At 41.8% G+C, this 13543-nt stretch overlaps 3 protein-coding genes across 5 annotated transcripts; all 3 read right to left on the reverse strand.

The window, feature by feature from the left end:
• Positions 1-10: 10 nt before the first annotated feature.
• LOC133156440 (kelch-like protein 42) lies at positions 11-4336 on the reverse strand. Its single transcript, XM_061282145.1, has 8 exons — positions 3824-4336; positions 3570-3757; positions 3272-3456; positions 2845-3184; positions 2603-2748; positions 904-1058; positions 638-798; positions 11-377 (listed from the first exon to the last, which is right to left on the reverse strand). Exons 1-8 carry the CDS (start codon positions 4074-4076, stop codon positions 195-197), a joined length of 1611 nt encoding a protein of 536 aa, XP_061138129.1. The 5' UTR covers positions 4077-4336; the 3' UTR covers positions 11-194.
• A 243-nt stretch (positions 4337-4579) lies between these two features.
• chkb (choline kinase beta) lies at positions 4580-9944 on the reverse strand. Of its 3 annotated transcripts, XM_061282149.1 has the most exons (11): positions 9790-9944; positions 9411-9711; positions 9094-9316; positions 8662-8795; positions 8480-8584; positions 6952-7010; positions 6675-6789; positions 6485-6593; positions 6160-6260; positions 5980-6061; positions 4580-5715 (listed from the first exon to the last, which is right to left on the reverse strand). In XM_061282149.1, exons 1-11 carry the CDS (start codon positions 9836-9838, stop codon positions 5659-5661), a joined length of 1335 nt encoding a protein of 444 aa, XP_061138133.1. In that variant the 5' UTR covers positions 9839-9944; the 3' UTR covers positions 4580-5658. The 3 variants fall into 3 exon arrangements, with proteins under 3 accessions (XP_061138133.1, XP_061138130.1, XP_061138131.1); XM_061282146.1 differs by having other exon boundaries at positions 9411-9935; XM_061282147.1 differs by having other exon boundaries at positions 6675-6762; positions 9411-9933.
• Positions 9945-10599: 655 nt separating this feature from the next.
• On the reverse strand, positions 10600-13013 carry LOC133156442 (axonemal dynein light intermediate polypeptide 1-like). The gene is made up of 6 exons (XM_061282150.1): positions 12741-13013; positions 12003-12139; positions 11747-11916; positions 11120-11298; positions 10820-10984; positions 10600-10738 (listed from the first exon to the last, which is right to left on the reverse strand). The coding sequence occupies exons 1-6, from the start codon at positions 12819-12821 to the stop codon at positions 10706-10708; spliced, it is 765 nt and encodes a 254-aa protein (XP_061138134.1). The 5' UTR covers positions 12822-13013; the 3' UTR covers positions 10600-10705.
• Positions 13014-13543: the final 530 nt, after the last annotated feature.

Consider the following 13543-nt stretch of genomic DNA (forward strand, 5'->3'; position numbering starts at 1 on the left):
CACCACAAGCAGCATTTTCATAAAACAATTTATATTGTTTTGTGTTTTCAATAATAAATGGTACTAAATTATTACGCAATGCCATTGAGTTTAGTACACATTACATATATGATTATATGTCATATAACTTTGTTTTTGACATAATTCTGTTACAGATATTCAGGCAATCTTAACATAGGATATGGAGTGTATCATCAAAAATGAAGGTAAAAGACGGCTTCATAGCAGATAGAGATGGGCAGAGCAGTCAGGACCTTCATAGTGAGCGTTTGCAAGTCCATCGTCACCACGCTGTTATGCTCCACACTCGGCATCACGAGCTGCGAGCCTAACAGCGCCCCCTGTCCGGCCAACGCCGTTTTCCGTATACTGTGTGCCTGCGCAAATAAAACGAAGCATGCTTACAGAGTATATCTTCAGTTGGTTCCAAGCTCAGAAAAACAGAATGTATTGTACTGTGTTTTTAAAAAGACCAACATAGAGCTGAGTGAGAAAATATGATATGCAAAGCTGTTCTCGCCCAGTTGTTTTTATTTTGTTCAGCGGAACTGGACTCTAGATTCAAAGAATTGTGATTCTTTGTCAATGAACAGTTCAGGCTTAGCAGAGTTTTTAACAAACTGGGGTTAGTCATTACCTGTCCCCATTTCTGCGTGCGTGTGCAAAACCACATGACCACATTGTGCAAGTTGTTTCCTCCAATCACCACTAACTTGTCGGAGGCGCCCATGAGGAAGTAAAGAGCTGGAAGGTCTGCATCTGCTCTAGTGAGAGTGGGAAGCAGCTCACACCACAAATCTACCAGATTCCAAGACACAGATGACATTTCTCACACCATCATCCCGGAGGCTTCATTAAGATGAATTGTGGACCAGCTTTCCATGTGAGATTGTTAAACCATACCTTGCTTGGTGTTGTACTGGAGCATCAGTTTTTCTCCAGTCCTCTGTATGCTACCCAGGACATAGAGGCAGTGTCCAAGACTGGTCGCTAGAGGCACATCATGAGATAAAGATACGGTGAACTGGAAATCCGTGAGCGGGAGTGACGAGACAAACCTGAGGCACACAGACATATTGAAACTATACAAACTAGGGCATAGCATAGAATGTATAGCATGAGGTAGCCTAACCTAGTCTAGTGTCGGCCAACCTAACGTAGCATGACATAAACATAACATATAAACACAGGTATATGAATACATGTATGTAGCAACAATCTATCACATAGTAAAAGACTAGCATAGCATGTTCTAGCATACAATATTATTACCGTTTTTTTCCGTGTATAGTGCGCCCCCATGTATAGTACGCACCCCTAACAATGGCATGCTGATGCTGGAAAAAAGCTTGTACCCATGTATAATACGCACCCAATTTTTATGATTTTTTTTAAAAAAAAATTTAATTTTTTTTTTTTTTTTTTTTTTTTTTAAGTCCCAAAGATCGTCACACACGCAGGGAGGCAAAGGGTCCCATTTTTAAAGTCTTTGGTATGGTCTTAACTAGGCTGGATGTCATTTTCTTTGTTGGCGTTGATTTCTCCGACTGCCCCTAAACGCACCACCGCGCTCCGTGCGCAGGGGAAGAGGCGGCTCTGTATGGGAGAGACGTTGAAGAGGAATAAAAACAACCAAATGTTTCGGATTTGTGTAGGGTACATTGTGACAGACGGCAAACTCGCAGGTGATCGAGCGAGCGTCTGATACAAGAGCATTGCGGTCGTATGGAGCGTGTTTGAAATGAACAGCAGAGACAAAAGGAACAAGGCAAAGTGTTGTGAAATAAAATATTACCTGTAATACGCATTTTGTTATTTGCTGATTGAAACTGCTAATTAAACTGTGAATTGAAACTAATAGGTGGAGAACTGAACTCTCGCTCTTTATATAGCTGACGTGTCTTGCGCAACCGTTCTGCGCATCTGTAATGGCGGCCTCCGTATGACGTCCGGTCCGCGATGGAGATTAAAAAACAAACAATATTTGACAATAACACACCATCGAGGATTGCACCATCGCATCAAACGATGTGTCGTCAATTATGAATTTTACTAAGTGTGTTGGGCAGGATGGCTGAATGCGATGCGCGATTGACAACAAACAAGAAGAAAGGTGAGTTTTATTTCGGGGGAGATTTGTCATGTCTCGTCCCCAGTTTTGCTATGTGTCTAGGTTGCCATAGTTTCTGTTCGTGTCACCCCGCTCTTCCTGTGTCACCTCAATCGATGTAACGTGTTTTGTATTTAAGTCCTGTCTGCCTCTCGCTCACCGTTGGATCATTGCATGTGTTACTGTCATTCTGTTCCTGTCTTTGGTAATATCACCCTGTCTTTTTGTTCCATGACTTTGTCGGTCAGTCCTGTTGTTGGTTTTGTTGTACCATGACTTTATTTAAAAAAAAAAAAAAAAAATTAAAAAAAAAAAAAAAAATTTTTTTTCTTTGTACCCATGTATAATACGCACCCCAGATTTTAGGACAATAAATTAGTAAAATATTGCGCACTATACACGGAAAAAAACGGTACACCTTCATCCAAAAAGGGCAAGTGCTTTTACTGACACTGCGCCAAACCTGTGACATCACTTGTTTCCTGTACATACCTCCATGAGTCCTCCCATGGATCGTAGCACTCCACGGCTGTGTACAGGGCCGTGCTGGAGTCTGGGGTGACCAGGGAGTCCAAGTACCAGCCACCCAGCGCGTAGATACGGCCCTGGCAGGCCACTGCGCTGAAATGCCTCCTGTGCTGTGGACCAACAAAACACGGCCAACCAAACTGTCTTAAGTTATTTGCACTTTTTTTAAAAAATGTAACTATATATTAGGGTGTTTGTCTTTTTACCTTAATAAGTGGAGCAGCAGTAGACCATTCCAAAGTCAAAGGATTATACCGAAACGTGGCAATTTTGAAGTCCCACCTTCTCCTCACAAGGGTCCTGTAGCCTCCTATGATGTACAAGTAGTTATATAGCACCACAACCGTGAAGCACCACTTGTCTGCCCGGAAAGGGAACTCAGCAGCGGGTTGCCACGCTCCGTTTTGCTTGGCAAAAACATAGCGGGCACGCTCTGTCTCCGGGTCCTTCCAAGACATCAGGTTCTCCTTCCGAAGACTGCAGAGACAAGGTTTCCCTTGTGTCCTCAGTAGGATGAGCTCCTCTTTTTCCTCCTCGCTCAGACACCTGAGACATCACGAGAAGGGTTTCAAAAGAGGATCATGAGTTACTTTCCTCAAAAGACACATTTCCAAAATCTAGTCGTCACAATACCTGATGACATGAGGCAGCTCCAACAGGTTCCTGCTTAGGTAGGCAAACACGGTGCTCCTCAGCTCCACGCAGCAGATCTCCCGAGCCAGACTCAGATAGGACAGACACCTCTCCGGCCTCAGCTTCTCTGTCAGCTCAGACAGACACCGCGAGAGAAAGGCCTCAGCCAGGAGGTAGCTGGATACCTCCACAAACATCACACAGAACGTTAGTTAGGTCGGGCACAATTCATTAATCGTCAATGTCATGTCAACTGTCTGGCAGAGAGTACCAGTTTGTGGATATCTTTGTACAGTACCTGTATATGAGAGCCTAACTCCTCCTCTCGTGGGGTTTCAAATGCGTCGTGGAAGTAATACTCCAGCAGATGGCGAAAGACGGCTGACGAAACGTGTTCGAGGTGGACCAGGTTCTCGGCTGCTTCCCTCATCCCCGACTGAGACAAAGCACGGAAGTACTCGCTGCACTCAGAAAGCCTTCCCAGGTCTACCTGCTTGTACAGAGAAATGTTTGGTACTGAAAATGGAGACTGATTGTTTTGGATTGCGCTACCTACACGGAATGTGTGCGTGCTGGTTTGGACTGTGACCGCACTGCCGCCTTGGCCTTGATGGTCATACGTGCGAAGTGCCATGCTACTTTTCCACTCATCTGAGTTTTCTCGGTGTGACACGTTGGCGCGGGTGACGCCTGGTGTCCATCCACCAACTCTGGGAAAAATGCTGCAAACTCTCACAAGACTATATGTTAGCCACATATTTATCCAAGCTAACATCTTTCTAAAACAATTACATAGAAGGTTCATTTCAGATGCAAGATAATGAAAAAACTTTTACAAAACTGGTCTTGCCCTTTCAATGAGTCATGTTGTCCAAAATTGTCTTTTTGTTCTGGAAAAGGTTAAGATCCAGTTGGTTTAGCTAGGCAGTTGATTTTGTTAGGTCTATTTTAAGCTTATGCAACTTGAAACTCCTGACAGCTCCACTGACGCAGCGGCAGGAGGAAGGTACCAGAGTAGGCGTGTCCAATCTACTGCTTGAGGGTTGTCAAGCGGACCTTGCATCTGTGGACTTATCTTTATAGAACAGATTAAGGTTGGACAGCCCCCTTCTGGACACTCAAGTTTAATAAATCATACCCACTAATAGTATAAACAGGAGCAATGCTAAATTGTTTTGTCTAGATTTTAACAGATTGGACCAGTTCAACATTTTGTTTCATCCAAAAGGTGGATGGTAATGGGTTTTGGTTACAACAAATGAAATACAAAGTTGCATGACAACCCACAGAAATTTGTTCAAGCTACTCCATATATTTGAAGTTGTGCTCAGCAAAATATAAACATGTCGATGTCAAGTTGCTGATTGTTTTAATTTTTGTCTTTGAAGCATCTGTCCTGTCGTATTTTTATTTTCAGCCGAATCTGCATTGACACCATAAATAGTAAATATCCCAAGAGTGTTATTTTGTGGAGTACAATAGTATCAGAGTATAAAGGAGCATTTGTGCTACCTTGACAAGACAGTGTATCAACATGAGACACGAATAATTACTGTCCTGTTACTGCCCATCGCACATAATAATTCTCAAAAACAAAGTAATTTTAATCCCTTTGGAAAACTGACTTTGTCATATATCAGTCTTTAGTCACAGTTTTCTTTCTTGCATTATGACTATTCTTTTAAATTGATGAGATTCCCGTCATATCACTTTTATTTGGGCTTTTTTAGGTAATTGCATCTTTTTTCTTGTAATATGATTTCAGAATTTTATGACAAAGTTGCAACAAAGAAAGTTTATTAGGGAATCATTTGAGGATTACAATAAAGCCATAATGATGTTTTTTCTGCATCTTTTCTCATGAAATCTGTTCATTTCTTGTAAAATGAAGACTTTTTTCTGAAAAAGATTTTTCCCTGTGCAGTATCACAACTTTTCATAATTCTCCTAAATTATAACTTAATTCTCAAAACACATTTCGTTTAATGTCTCTAATATTTTATCCAGGACAGTTTAATCATCAAATAAACAGAAAAAAAACCACTTCATTTTACAGTTCTCTTAATGTGCTTTCTTCATATTAATGTGGACGGAACATCAATGATCAGATCAAGTTCGCTCGTCAAAAATAAAGACACAAGCGCCTTCCCACAATGAAAGGACAAAACAAATGCTCATGTCAAAAAGTGGTCCACAATAAACTACTGGATCGTGGTGGTGGGGTTTAGACCTTGAAATCCAAATGGATTGATAGAACTTGCTTGGGACTACTTCTGCGTAAGAATACTGTTCTCAAAGCATGAGGCCCAGGAATAGTTTGTAATGTATTTAAATAAAGTACAAACAAAGAAAAAAGTATTTTTACATGAGTGCAAGCAAGCAGGACTTCAGGAGAAGAGCTTCTTTTGTTTGAAGTAGGCATCAAAGCGGACCTGGGCATAATCCTGGCAAATGATCACATCACAAATTACAATTACATACATACAGTACATTCATATTCGTGCCTCGAGTCACATGTTGGACAAACTAAACATTGTTCCAAAAATATGACATATGACCACTAGATGTCTCGGTGAACTTCACAACGTCAAGCAGCAGCTTGGCAGTAGTAAACAAGACCTCAAGAAAACATTTAGTGCTTGCCTTCAAGCTGGTACTATTACTCTTTTTTCTTTTTTAAATAAATGAAAACACTGGCTCCTTCTTACCATGTAGCCAAACTCAATCTTGGAGAGCTTCGCTTGGATGATGGACCAAAGACCCCACAGAAAATGTGACGCTAACGCATACCTGCATGAAAGCAATTACAAAGCATGTCATGATTGTGCTATCTCCACCATTTATAAAAAAAATAATAATAATTCTACAGGTTTGGCAGCCCGGTTTACCGGTTGGCTTCAATGATCATGTCTTCCTCCATCTGCCTTTGGTCCACGTTTTGGTCACCGCATCCTCTTTGCTCCAAGAGATAATTTCGAATGAAATGAAGCTGCCAAGTGGAACAAAAAAAAAAGTTGTGAGAAGAACAGCATTTTCTAAAGCTGAGCTACGACGAAGAACAGAAAATATTGCAGTTTTTCTTGTGTATGTACAAAAGAAATCTCTGGAGACAATGATGCTCACTTGAATAATATGTAAACACGAATAATTGATCAGTCCAATTTAATCAAATGTATTCAGGAAGCAAAACAATGAAATGAAAAACGTACAAACCTGTTGCTCTCTGCTTGGGTAATCCTCTGGTGTGGCTTTGAAGAAGGGCCACTGGTTGTAGGTGTAGTCGTACATCCACTCACAGAAATGGTTTCCAAAATCAAAACCCCTAATAAAAACAACAAGAACAACATGAAAATGATTTCTTTCGAGGTCTTTAATATCATTCTTTATTCAAACCTGACTTCACCTGTAGTTGTAGCTGCTGTACTCAAAGTCGATGAGCATCAGTCGGTCTGTTGAGGTTTGGTCCCCCTTGTGGAGAATTAGAACATTACCTGCAGAGACACCAGAGGTACAGAAACCTGGTATGAAAAAAGTAAAGAGCCTGCTTTGACAAAGTATTTTTACTCGCTTCCCACCACTTCAAGACACATGACCATCCCGCCACACTAATGACTGAACATTTGTGACCAAGCTGTTGGGTGTCTGCATTTCCCATTAATGAAGAGCTTTTTTTTTTTTACCTTCTTGGACATCATTGTGGCAGAAGACTACAGGTGATGGCGTTTCTGCTAGTAGCTTACTGTGCGTGGGTGAAAAAGAGAGCAGAAGTAGACATTCTGTTTAGTGCAAATGATTCACACACAACAAATTTGGCAGTGTTTTTGGGAAGCGCAAAAAAAAGGAGTGCCAAAAGGAATCAAATTATTCATTCAGTCTGTATGAGAGTCTGGGCGTGAGTTGTGGTCGACAGCAGGTTCTTGCAAGCGTTCTCATTGTGTTTTTGTGTGTGACTATGATGGCTGAGAGTACAGTGAATAAATATGGTGTGGACAATGTGAATAATATTCATAGACAAAAAAAAAAAGAAAATTGCAATTTTTGCCAGTCGTGATTTTTTTCAGCTAAGACAATTCATTATATAAACTCCCTAGATTGGGTGAAAGAGAATGAAAAAATGTTTTCAAGACCATACTCTTATTTTGTGTTAACAAATAAAAGCATCTTTTCTAGAATAAATGTTGTAATTATATATTTTAAAAATGAAGTTAAAACAAGACTTTCATAACTTTAGAATTTTTTTTCCCTCGACAAAAATCCAACTTCATTCTCATAGCATTACAAATATGACTTTATTCTCCCAGCGCACAAAAAAAAAAAATTTGTTTGGTAACATAACGTTTGTCTTTGAAAATGTTCCTATAGCATTTTGTGCTATACATGTTTTTTTATATGGTGTTAGAAATACCAGGCTGTCCTTGTAAAAAGTTCTCCCTTGGGTGGAAAAACCATAAAAATCGTCCCCTGCAGTATTACTTATGTGTTCACAAGATTGCTAGTTGATGATTCCTAGTTGATGAGTTGGGGACATTTCATCATCATGGAATGCAGCACAATCTGTATCTTAGCTTTTGATAAGGGATACACATGCTGACCCGCCTGGTCCCATGAAGGCACTAGGCATTATTGGTGCTTCACTCCCCTCCTTGAAAGACATTTACATCTCCCATTTCACCCGCAAGGCGACCACGATTGTGAGTGATGTGAGTCACCCCGCTCACTCTTTGTTTGAGCTTCTGCCCTCTGGGAAGAGGTACAGGAGCCTGCGCTCCCGCACCACCAGGCTCACCAACAGCTTCATACTCCAGGCTGTTAGGATCCTGAACTCTCTCCCCGTTTCTGCGTAGCGTCCTGTACTTTGCACTATGCTTACTGTCTGCTGTATGCACACTGGCTCAGTTTTGCTCCTCTTATTTATTGTGTTGTTTATTATTTATTCATCACTCATTATTTATTGTTTGTGCCTTCTTGTTTTTATTTTGTGTCGTCTACTTGTAGGTCTATCGTGTACTATGTCTCGTCACCGTGGGATAGAGGAAACGGAATTTCGGTTTCTTTGTGTGTCTTGACATATGGAGGGATTGACAATAAAGCAGACTTTTGACTCTTTCTTTTTGACAAAGGTCAGCTGTTTTTTCAATGAAAGCAAAAAAACAAAAACAATACAATTAAGGGTTACATTGGTCTTTGAGAAGCAGCACTTCCACTCACCGGAGGTTCTTCAGCTCCATTTCCAGGTTGAGCTTCATCAGCTTCTGATACTTCTTCACATGAATGTCACGTGTAAAAGTTAGCGTCAACACTTGATCCATGTATCTAACAGAAACACACAACATATGACATAGTTAACCAAGCACGAGTGACGATAGCAGCGAGCTTGTTCGACTACTTACTTGTTAATGGTCCCAAGCAACCAGGTGGGCTCTTTGTTAAATGGCATGACCATTTTGTGAAAACGAGCCATTTTTGTGGCGATCTCAGCAGAGATGTCAGCGTCTGACAGCTGATTAGTGCGCATTCGAGTGTTCTGCGGAAAGAAAAACACTAATATGAAGCCCAAAACGTGCATTTGGTACCTGGGCCTTTATCCTAATTGGCTAACGAATCAGTTCATTGCTATTGTGAGTTAACGTTGGTCAGCATAACTGATGAAGGCCCCTGGTATATTAGACTGACATAGCCGAAACATCATCATTACAAAAATGTAGAAACATGCAACTGAAATGCTACGCCATGAAGAGAATAGATGGTCAGGAATAAATTAATAGAATTTCACAGAACAAATACAGGTTTAGAATTTTGAAACGTAGGTCAGTGTGTCGTACCGGAAAATACTGCTCCAAGCGCCCTTGTGGGAAGATACCGTACAGTTTTGGTCCCAAATTTCGCTCGGCCAGGATAGCAAACATTACACTCTCCAACACCAGAGCGTCCACACCCTGGAGAATGGGACCGTAGATTCTGAGGAGCACTTCACGAGGCTCTTCCTCCACGCTAGGCACGTAGTCAGGCAGGCTGCACAGGTACAGAAGATTACTCAGGCCGCCACTGGAAAAGACCAACAAAACGTACATTCATGACGATCATGACAAGTGACATGACACCGGCAATAATCATTTATGTTAGATCACTCAGTAGTCACCTTACGATGCTTATTTGAAAGTCCATTATTTGGATAGTTTTCCACGCTCCAGACAGGAAATCTCGGCACCACGCGAACGCCCTCTCCTTTGTGTCGCGGTCCACTTCCTCGGTCCTGCCACCCTTGAAGGACTCCGCCTCGGAGTCGTCGTCTCCATTGGCACACAAAAGTGGACTCGGGGTTCTCGAGGTCCTCTCGTGGGCGAGAACGAGTAACTGGTAGTTGGTCGGCGGCTTCTTCTCGTCTAGCGGGACTGCGTCGCCGCTTATGTTGCTACCTGCCTCCATTGTGTGTCTTCGGGCTAAGAGTAGAGGAGAACCGGGGCAAACGATGGGTCGGAGAAAGCGACAAGAGCTTACTGGTGACGAACGGCGCTCACCAGTAATGCCGGCTAAACGGAAAGCCAAAGCATATCTAATTAATCGCATATGGTCAAGGTTTCATCGGAGTCATCGTGCCGACGCCCACTTTAACGCCTATTTTGCTCGCACACCGGGGGACACGTGACGGCCCTGTAACAACGTTTCACGCAATACATTTCCGGGTTGGAAGACAAGCTGATTGGTTGTGATGAGTGGCGCTGTTGTACACATTCAAATTGTGGTGCAACAGAAAGCTGAAATACTGCTTTGGTCTAATGACATACACGTTTTTATCAGTGTAACGTGGCACCATCTTGAAGAATTTCTGAAGGCTGCCATAATGTGAAAATGTTTTATTATCAACAGGTCTTGCCAAAGAAAATCCTCTCTCAATGCTGTGTAGAAATATCTTTCCTTGTAGCTCGGCTGAGCTTGAATAGACGAATTTGTCTGACTTGATGACCACAAAGCCTGTGACCGTTTTTTAAATGGGTGTGTTTTGGCATACAATCTTTGCCTTCCAAACACACCTTAAGAATCGTACGATGAATATCTCCAGAACAGGAGACACAACTTTGAGGCAATTATATAAGTACACTACAGCGGGTGCACACTTCTTTGTGACTCACGTTGCTTAGTTGAACTCAAATACAAAACAAAAGTCAAATTCTATCACTTGTGTTTGAGACCCCTAAAATACATGGAGTCTATATTCATCATGGAACACAGACAGGCAAATGGGTGATATTTCTGGGCACATGCACAATGAAGCCTCAAAAAGGCAATTAATTCATTGGAAGGTATTAAAAATTACCTGCTCTCCTTCGTTCTTTAAAAAAGACATTTAATTTTTAATTACCCAACAATACATTCATTCATTAAAAAAGTGTACTGTTCAGTGACATGTTCCATTGTGAAGTGGCTACTGTGAAATTACTTTGGTGTCACAACTCCCTCCAGTTGAGCCTAAGAGGGACAAATTGAAGAGAAAGACAACAGTTTCAGTTTCATGACATCCATATGAACACTAGTGTGACTTGTCATCACCTTAAGCTGCTGATTGGTTCTCTTGAGGAACTGAATCTGCTCCGTGTACTTCTTTTCCTGAACTTCATGTTTGTCTTCTTCGGTTTTTTCGATGGCGTCGCTTTTGGCCTTCTCATCGCGCAACTCTTTCTGCAGCTCATCTTTCTCTTGCTCCAGCACTGCAATCTATAAAAGACAAGAGTCAACTTGCCACAGACACCCTACGTGGTGGCCTCGCAGCTGCTCGAGCAATGGGCCGTTGCTTGGTAGATATTTTCTTATGTTACGTTATGACTGAAAGGAAGAAGAACTGGTCCTTACTCTTTTCTGCATGTCCACCTTGTCCTGCTCAGCCTGCAGAGCTTTTCTCATGCCAAAAACCACACTGCTCTCATAGAAGGTCTGGTAAGCGGCTATGGTCATCTGGATCTCATCTCGGACCCGCAACAGCAAGTGACCCCGCTCGGCGCAGTTGATGGTCACCTGCCGGATCAGCTCATCTACACAAAGAGCAGCTTTAATCATGACGTAGCCCGTCTTCCAGATTTAACCTTCTGAACACAGAACATTTAGAGTGTACGCCTTCAGAGTAGTGCCACGTTGTAATGCAACATGTCCACACAAGTGTAATTCTGATAACAGATGTTCTGCTGCTTGGAGTTGGCAGTTTCCTGATTTAGTTCAGTTTCACTTTTGGAGATGGGGAGGCTGCCCGTCATGACTGAAGATGTATGGCTGGCTATTATTACTCAAACTCACTCGATGAGCGAGTTCAACTGCAAGCAGGATCCGATTCCTGAGCTCCTTCACAAAATGGGTGCCACGAGCGGCATCAAAGACTCGAGGCAGACACAAAATTAAAGTCTGCTTGTCCTTAAACAGTTGTTACCTTCATTGGCATTGGCCTTGGGAAGGGTTCTTATCTTCCGGATTGCAGAGCCTCCTTACCGAAGCACTGGGTATAGAGCTCCCTTCGAACAGGGCATATTCCCGTCTCTATGGCCCTTCGTTGCTGCAGTTTCCTGTCCAGGAGCTCCTCGAGGTTCACCACGTCCGCTCTGGTGCACGGCGCGCTGGACACTTGCTGCACCCACAGCTGGTTTCCCTCCATCCATTCCCTGGCATGATAAAACAATAAAAGATTAAGGAAGGTTGAATTGGTCAATTGACACGACATGGAAAGCAGGGAAGGGGGCGGGGATACCTGGGTGGAAAGATGAGGTTAAGTATGTCATCATTTTGTTGCCTTGGGGCTTCAGCTGCAGAGGATTTAACTTTAGGCGGTGGAGGCACCGGGGAGTCGGCATGCGCTTGGTTGCTGATTTTAAAAGGACGCCCCCCCTGTAAAAAAATATCACATTACAATACCAGGACATTTTGTGTTTCTTTGAGTGCTGTCTTGCCATTTTTTAATTGTCATGTTTACACTAACAGTTTTAGGTATAGCACTTTCTAAAAATCATTCGATGTGACAGGTGCTCAGTGAGTCACAAAATGAGGTACAAAGTCTCCCTGAAGTGATAAAACAAATTGCGCAACTAAATACAAATGAAATTGGCAACCTTTAAAACATGAAATATATTCAGTTGAATATTTTTTTTTAAATTCTGTTAAATGAAGCTATCATGCATGATTTTGGAATGTGGGAAGAAACCGGAGTACTCAGAGAAAACCTAATCACAGATTCAAACCCAGAATCTGTCGGCTGTGAGGCAGATGTGCTCCACTTGTATGCTGGGCTGTCAATAAATAAATATATTAATTATATATCTTATTGTTGTTTGTTTGATGGCAGAAACCACCGAGCCATCTGAAATGTGATTATTCAAAACGTGATTATTCAATGATGATATTTTTGTCTTGCTCATTGAGAGCACTAAAGAAAGTATTTCCGACCTCTAATTTATTGAATGTTGGCGTGAACTAGCCTTGCCAAACTTACCTTCGTACTCTTTCTATCTGTAGTTTTACTGATTAAAACTGGAGTCTCATATTTCAGCAGAGTCTCGAGGGGTTCAAACATGTTGTCTTAAAAAAAAACAAGAATAAAATACCACATCTACACAGCAGAAATCCCAGAGCCCTGCTTGACTTCATGAATGCATACGTAACTAAAAACAAAACTCAAAATTCAGGTGCCTCATTCTGTCACCTCGCCATCGTTCAAACGCGTCACCCTTGTCATCAAATTTGAAGGCGGAGTGTTTGAAAATGTTTCCCTTACGAGTGGTGACACATATCTGACGTCATCACCAATCGTCAGAGACGACAAACGTCACCTGACGCGACAAATCGGGATGGTCAATAAAAACAAAGATAATCTCAAAATACGACGAAGAAATTGTGAGATGTTGATGAGATCTTGTTGTGGACTTTCTGGTGTATTCCAGTAGAAAGGCCTGGAAATAAAGTCGTAAAAAGTGCCTGAACGTTTAGCTGGTCACTTTGTTTATATCATAGCAAAGCATACGTCATTCTAGCTAAAGTAGTTGCTTCTCTCCAAGTCTGCTTGTGTAGATGTGTGTATTGTGTACCATTAATCAAGATTAATCGAGAGACCCAACTATTTGGATACAGGCTATGGAAAAGTCATTTTCATATTAAGTCCTCTTAAAAATCATTAATTGTCCCTGTCGGTGATTTACAAATGGAGTCTGATGACGGACTTGTGACCAGTGAGTGCATGGAGAGAAGAGAAGCACATACTCAAATCAGCTCAAATTCTGAAAAACGAGTAATTCGGTT

The sequence above is a fragment of the Syngnathus typhle genome, linkage group LG7 (assembly GCF_033458585.1).
Source record: "Syngnathus typhle isolate RoL2023-S1 ecotype Sweden linkage group LG7, RoL_Styp_1.0, whole genome shotgun sequence".
Lineage (NCBI taxonomy): Eukaryota > Metazoa > Chordata > Actinopteri > Syngnathiformes > Syngnathidae > Syngnathus > Syngnathus typhle.